The sequence below is a fragment of the Arachis hypogaea genome, chromosome 17, assembly GCF_003086295.3.
Source record: "Arachis hypogaea cultivar Tifrunner chromosome 17, arahy.Tifrunner.gnm2.J5K5, whole genome shotgun sequence".
Lineage (NCBI taxonomy): Eukaryota > Viridiplantae > Streptophyta > Magnoliopsida > Fabales > Fabaceae > Arachis > Arachis hypogaea.
The window spans coordinates 93,633,748-93,639,643 of record NC_092052.1 but is presented as its reverse complement, the minus strand read 5'-3'; the positions used below and the strand labels follow the sequence as shown (position 1 = coordinate 93,639,643).

At 33.7% G+C, this 5,896-nt stretch overlaps 1 protein-coding gene across 8 annotated transcripts; it reads right to left on the bottom strand.

Annotated features, from left to right (window-relative positions):
• Window positions 1–809: 809 nt before the first annotated feature.
• Window positions 810–5,327, bottom strand: LOC112766697 (uncharacterized). 8 transcript variants are annotated; one of them, XR_011875374.1, is made up of 9 exons: window positions 4,790–5,327; window positions 4,482–4,601; window positions 4,190–4,234; window positions 3,988–4,055; window positions 3,488–3,562; window positions 3,046–3,105; window positions 2,797–2,871; window positions 2,567–2,631; window positions 810–1,501 (listed from the first exon to the last, which is right to left on the bottom strand). XR_011875374.1 is itself a non-coding variant. In XM_072222987.1 (8 exons), the coding sequence occupies exons 3-7, from the start codon at window positions 4,560–4,562 to the stop codon at window positions 3,078–3,080; spliced, it is 297 nt and encodes a 98-aa protein (XP_072079088.1). In that variant the 5' UTR covers window positions 4,563–4,601; window positions 4,790–4,911; window positions 5,020–5,265; the 3' UTR covers window positions 810–2,631; window positions 3,046–3,077. The 8 variants fall into 8 exon arrangements, 4 of the variants coding, with proteins under 4 accessions (XP_072079088.1, XP_029150013.1, XP_072079087.1 ...); XR_003815002.2 differs by having other exon boundaries at window positions 810–2,631; XR_003815003.2 differs by lacking the exon at window positions 2,797–2,871.
• Between the last annotated feature and the right edge of the window lie 569 nt (window positions 5,328–5,896).

Genomic DNA, 5,896 nt, shown 5'->3' with positions numbered 1-5,896 from the left:
GTAGTTTGCTGATGACTGTTCTGCAAAGAGGATTCCGCTCTAGGTAGTCTTCTGAGTCTAGAGTGAACTCTGTTACCTGTTTATATGTATATACTTTGAGGCCAGCCAACGTCTGCACCCTGCTTATCTACAAACTTTAACCTAAGTCCTCCGTACGATGTTGCCTTTTATGTGGCCACTCGATGAAGTACTTGAGAGACATTCTTTGATGACATATGATCGTGCAGAGGATTAGTAGACGACCTTCCACCTTTTGATGACGATCCACCTGACTTGAGTTTTGAAGACCTAGAACGTACTTTCCCTCGCTTTAGTAGTTTAGAAGGACTAGGTGAGTATAGAGTCTAGGCTAGCCTGGGCGCCAGCTTAGGGACTTCTTGAACAGGTCAGGACCTGGGATGTTGTATGTATACACATGTATATAGTTATTATCTAGCTATACTAGGGGTCTTCTAACTAAAAGTCTATACTCTAATAAAGGCTGGATCACCGAATATTGTCAACTACTTGTGATGTAGTTATGTGTGGTTGTTTATAACTATATTATCTGTTATCATTTGTGACTTGAGTATTAATGATTCTATTTATTAATCCAAACTTTTTTTTAAAAAAAAAGGTACCTCGTAAAATAACTACGCTTTTAACAACGAATCAGGCTCATATAATAAATAATAGATAATAATTAGGTAGACAAGTTGGTAGCGCTCAGTTTTTAGTATGATCATGACATACCAGAAATTGGGTCGTTACACATCACATTCATCAGGTTGAAGTGCGAGTGAATATCTTAGAGAAGAAGTAGGCGTGAATTGAATAGAAAAACAATAGTACTTGTATTAATTCATAAAGAACAGCAGAGCTCCATACCTTAATCTATGGGGTGTAGAAACTCCATCGTAGAAAATACATAAGTGAAAGGTCTAGGCATGGCCGTGAGGCCAGCCTCTCCAAACGTGTACAATGATCAAAATAGGAACATAAGATAAAAGACTGATCAAAGATGGTCAAAAGATGTAAAATAAATCTCTAAATGTAGTTTTTATACTAAACTAGTAGCCTAGGGTTACAGAAAATGAGTAACAAAGTGCAGATAGTGCAGAAATCCACTTCCGGGGCCCACTTGGTGTGTGCTTGGGATGAGCATTGAGCTTTACACGTGCATAGGCTGTTCCTAGAGTTAAATGCCAGCTTCGGTGCCAGTTTGGGCGTTTAACTCCAATCCTGGTGTCAGTTTGGGCGTTTTACGCCAAGATGTTTTAGGCTGACTTTGAACGCCAATTTGGGCCATCAAATCTCGGGCAAAGTATGAACTATTATATATTGCTGAAAAGCCCAGGATGTCTACTTTCGAACGCAAATGAGACCGTTCCAATTGGGCATCTATAGCTCCAGAAAATCCACTTCGAGTGTAGGGAGGTAAGAATCCAACAGCATCTGCAGTCCTTTTTCAGCCTCTAAATCAGATTTTTGCTCAGGTCCCTCAATTTCAGCCAAAAAATACCTGAAATCACAGAAAAACACACAAACTCATAGTAAAGTCCAGAAATGTGATTTTTGAATAAAAACTAATAAAAATATAATAAAAAGTAATAAAAACATACTAAAAACTATGTAAAAACAATACCAAAAAGGGTATAAATTATCTGCTCATCAGGCACCACTCTTTCTTTCCTTATCCTGCACTTATGTTTAATATGTATGTCTCTACTAAGGACTGTAATATCCAGGGGCAAAGCTACATACATAAAACGGGGGCAATGGCTCCCCCTAATTTTAATTTTTTATATGTAAATTATATGTAAATTTCAGTTTAGTCCCCCTTAAAATTTTATTTTAGTCTTATTTTATTGTGTAAATATATTTGCCCCCTCTCTAATATTTCACTAGCTCCGTCCCTAGTAATATCATTTAATACCAATGATGTTTTATATGGCTGGCTCCGATATTGATCATCATTGTATAATGAGAGATTGATGAGAAATTAAATATGTGCCTACAATAATTATAAATATATATATAGTGTGTGTGTGTACGTCACATACATTATTCTAATCTACCTTATTATCAACTTATTGGAATCTCTTTCTCTCTACTATATCCAAAGCTATTTTGTTTTATTTGCTTAAAGAAGAGGCAAGGCAGTACCTATTTAATTACCTTTTCAAAGAAGATTAGCAGCAAAGATCTATATACAACTTAGAAAACTGCTTAGATTTCTGTTTTATCCTGAGTTTTATATTATTATAGAAAAACTGAGAAAAATCTCTAACCAAGTGAACTATTATTACCATAAAGAAAAGTTCATAAAACAAGAAGTTGTGATCTCTATTTCCTTCAAGTGTAATAATAGACCTTCTAGGATGATCAATTATTTATATGCTTCAGTTTTTTATACCTTAAAAAGTACATTGAATTTGTCTCATCACATGTCTAATTACAAAAACCCATGAACAAAGCATTCTTCAATTTTCATAATATTTTACCCCTCAAAAAATTAAGCAATGCATCTAATGATGGCGCAATATAAATGTTATCAATAAGAATATAATTTAAGATTCCGTCTCACGGGTAAAGGTAGAAAGCTCAGAACTCTTCAAGATTCGCAGCCTCTTCACTGTTGATACGAACATGCTGCCAAAAAAGAAAACAATTATAAATCCATTTAGCAGACCAATCAGGATTTTTTCCAATAATTAAATAAATTAAGCATCACCAAGTGGGAATTTATTGTTTCTAGGAGGGGACATAAGTACAAGTGTGTGTATATATATATTCATGTGAAAAGAACAGACATACCATGGCATGTAGTGCCTCGGAATTATTCACAACAATTGAGAAAAAGGTTGTCTGACTCTCATGTCTGATCTTAATCTATTAACATTATTGAGATTGAAATAAATAAAGCACTAATGGTTTAGCATTAACAATCTAACTAGACTCACTGCTATTGCAGAATTTTAATAAGAGAATAAGATGCAAATTTGTCATTGGTCATGGAATATATATAATAAAAATAAACAAATAAAAAGATAAGAAGATGCTTACTGCCATGGCACATTCCCAACAAGCATCCTGGCTCATCTTGAATGAGTTGCTGCAGAATTGCTACAGAAAAGTAAGCAAATTTTATAAGGTCATTGTCCCTAACAGACTAAAACAAAAATGAAAGGTCAAATAGACTAATAAAAATCTTATGCTAATTTCTAATGAAAAGGTATTGTATCCAAAAATGACACAAATAATGCAATGACTGCGCTTTTACGTATTTTCATCTTGACATCCTTGATTATCTTGGCTCCCACTAATGCTGAAGTTATTGTACGAAAGGTCTCTAAACAAGTTGTAGAATTTGTTTCAAAATATAATAATTTGGGAATAAGGAAGACACATACGAATATTGATTAACATAAATTAAAGATAATAACAAAGAGCTAATTATTATTCTTTTCGATCAATTATATAAATTGGCTTATGAAAGATAACTTACAAGTAGTGCTTCCTATTAGCTTTATCTATCCATGCCTCACTTACATCTCCCGTGAGGAAGTTTCCAGTTAAATACCTGCATTTGGGATTGGGAGAATGACGAAACTATATATGTATATTCTTTTGGAGTCTATATTGCTCAATGCAATACGAACATTATCATTGTAAGCTATTAGAATACAAGAATGATCAATGTAGCTGTTTATATATAATATACTAATGCTCTTTCTATATATAGAAGGCTAAATAGAATTCAATTAATTTTATTAACTATATAACTAACTTATTTCTTATACTCTCTCCCAAATTTATGGTCTTTTTAGAGGAGATTCTGAATTGGTTTCTAAAACGATCAATAGTGGCAGCTAATAGTAGTTTTGTTAAAATAAACATCAGCAAGTTGATCAAAAGCAAAGATATGAACAACAACATATAGTTTCTTCTGTTGTACACATTATCTTACTACATGAAGATCAGGAACTATAGAAGTAGTCACCATACAGAAGATCAGGAACTACAATTAAGAATTCAGCTGGAATCCAACTGCTGCTACCTTGTCTGCTAGTTCCCTTTGCAATGAGAAAATGTCAAATCTAAATCAGTATATAGAATTATAAAACCAAGAATCAAAGCATACTTGACTAATAAGATTATTGCTTGCCGCCAATACTCAAGCTGAAAATTAAAGGAGAATACTACTAACTAGTTCATGCCGGGTACCAAGGTATTTCTTCAAGTGCTCACAAAGCTGTCAAAGCATTAAAAATATATTTTAGAATCAAGCCATAGTGCTACCTGAGTTATTTCTATCAGTTTCACAAACTTAAACTTCACACATCATTACAAAAAAAAATGATGATCTATCAATTAATTAATTAATCGTTATACTTTCTTCTTCTTTTCTCTCTTCATTAATATTAGTCCTCAAGGAGCAATTTCATTATTTAAACAAACAAGTATATCACAAAAAGATAAAGGTAAGTAGAAGTACTTACATCAGCAGCCAAATTAAGAGGGGTGTCCCTAAAATCAAGTTCCTTGAGAAGCTCCCTCAAATGCAAGAAAGGACTTGACATCTTTGTTTTTCAAACACATGCCACCATCTCTGAACCACACTTCTCCCACATATGAAACAATAATTAGGCATTAGTTATAATGAAATTAAAAAATGGGTTTTGTTCCTCGATATCTTAAAGACATCTTAATTCACTTTGATTAGTTCAAATAAACTAATATTTATCTCACTTTGGAAAAAATAAGATTAAATAATTGTAAAGAATGAGAAATGTTATTTGGTAATTACCTTTTGATAGCAAAGACCTGCTCCAAGTCCGAAAATGCTAACCAAATGGTGGATGGTGTTGTCCATACTCACTCTTTCACCAAACAAATCAGATATGAAACACTCACTGCCAGAACTTGCATCTGAATTCACACTTCAAATATTAGCAACTTTTTCATTCAATTCCCAACAATACCAAACATGTAGTAATCTTGCTTGGCTTGGCATAATTTTACGGAGAATATATGTACTTTGTTAACCGCGGGAGGAATTGTAGCGAAAGAAAGGACATGTTCAAGTTTGTTGATAGAAAAATTGCTGACTCCAATTGATTTTGCAAGGCCCAATTTGTGATATTGTTCCAGTGAAGTCCAAACTCCCTTTAAATAATCCAGGCTTGGCACTCATTGGCCAATAAATAAGGTAGAAATCTAAGTCTTCTAATCCAAGACTCCTGCATATGCATTACCAAAAATTATTCATTCATTCTACTAAGTGAAAGCGCTGTTTGTTTTGTTTTCTTTAATTGGCATGCTAATTAAGACATTTTGTTAAGCTTAAGAAATAAAACAACAAAAATAAATTATATTGATTTAGGTTGAATAAATTAAAATTACTTTTGATGAACGAAACTATTTTTTTATTTTTTTCTTAAATCAACTATGTAATAGTTAAATAGAATAGAGTTGAAGATCTTACTAAAGTAGTAGTTAACTCATTTATAACATCATTTTTTCAATACAATAGAAAGCAAAAAGAATAGAGTTGAAGATCTTACTGAAGTGATTTGCGTAGAGCAGGAAGAACAAGATCAGCATGGTTATCAGATAACCATAACTTGGAAGTGATGAAAAGATCATCCTTGGAGCTTGTGAGAACAAGTTTAAGTGCTTCAACAATTGCTTCTCTTAGAGCCTGTTCGGAGCCATATACGGAAGCAGTGTCGAAAGTGCCGGTAACTGAGCTTGATGGCCTCCATCACTGCTTGTTTGTGGACGTCGCCGCTGACATCAGTTTCGAAGGCAGCAGAAAACACTTGCGCAACAGATCTCATCAATGAAAGAGAAGCGTTGATGGAGGAGATCGCTGCCGGAGAAGATCATTGGAGGAAACACTTACGCAACAAAT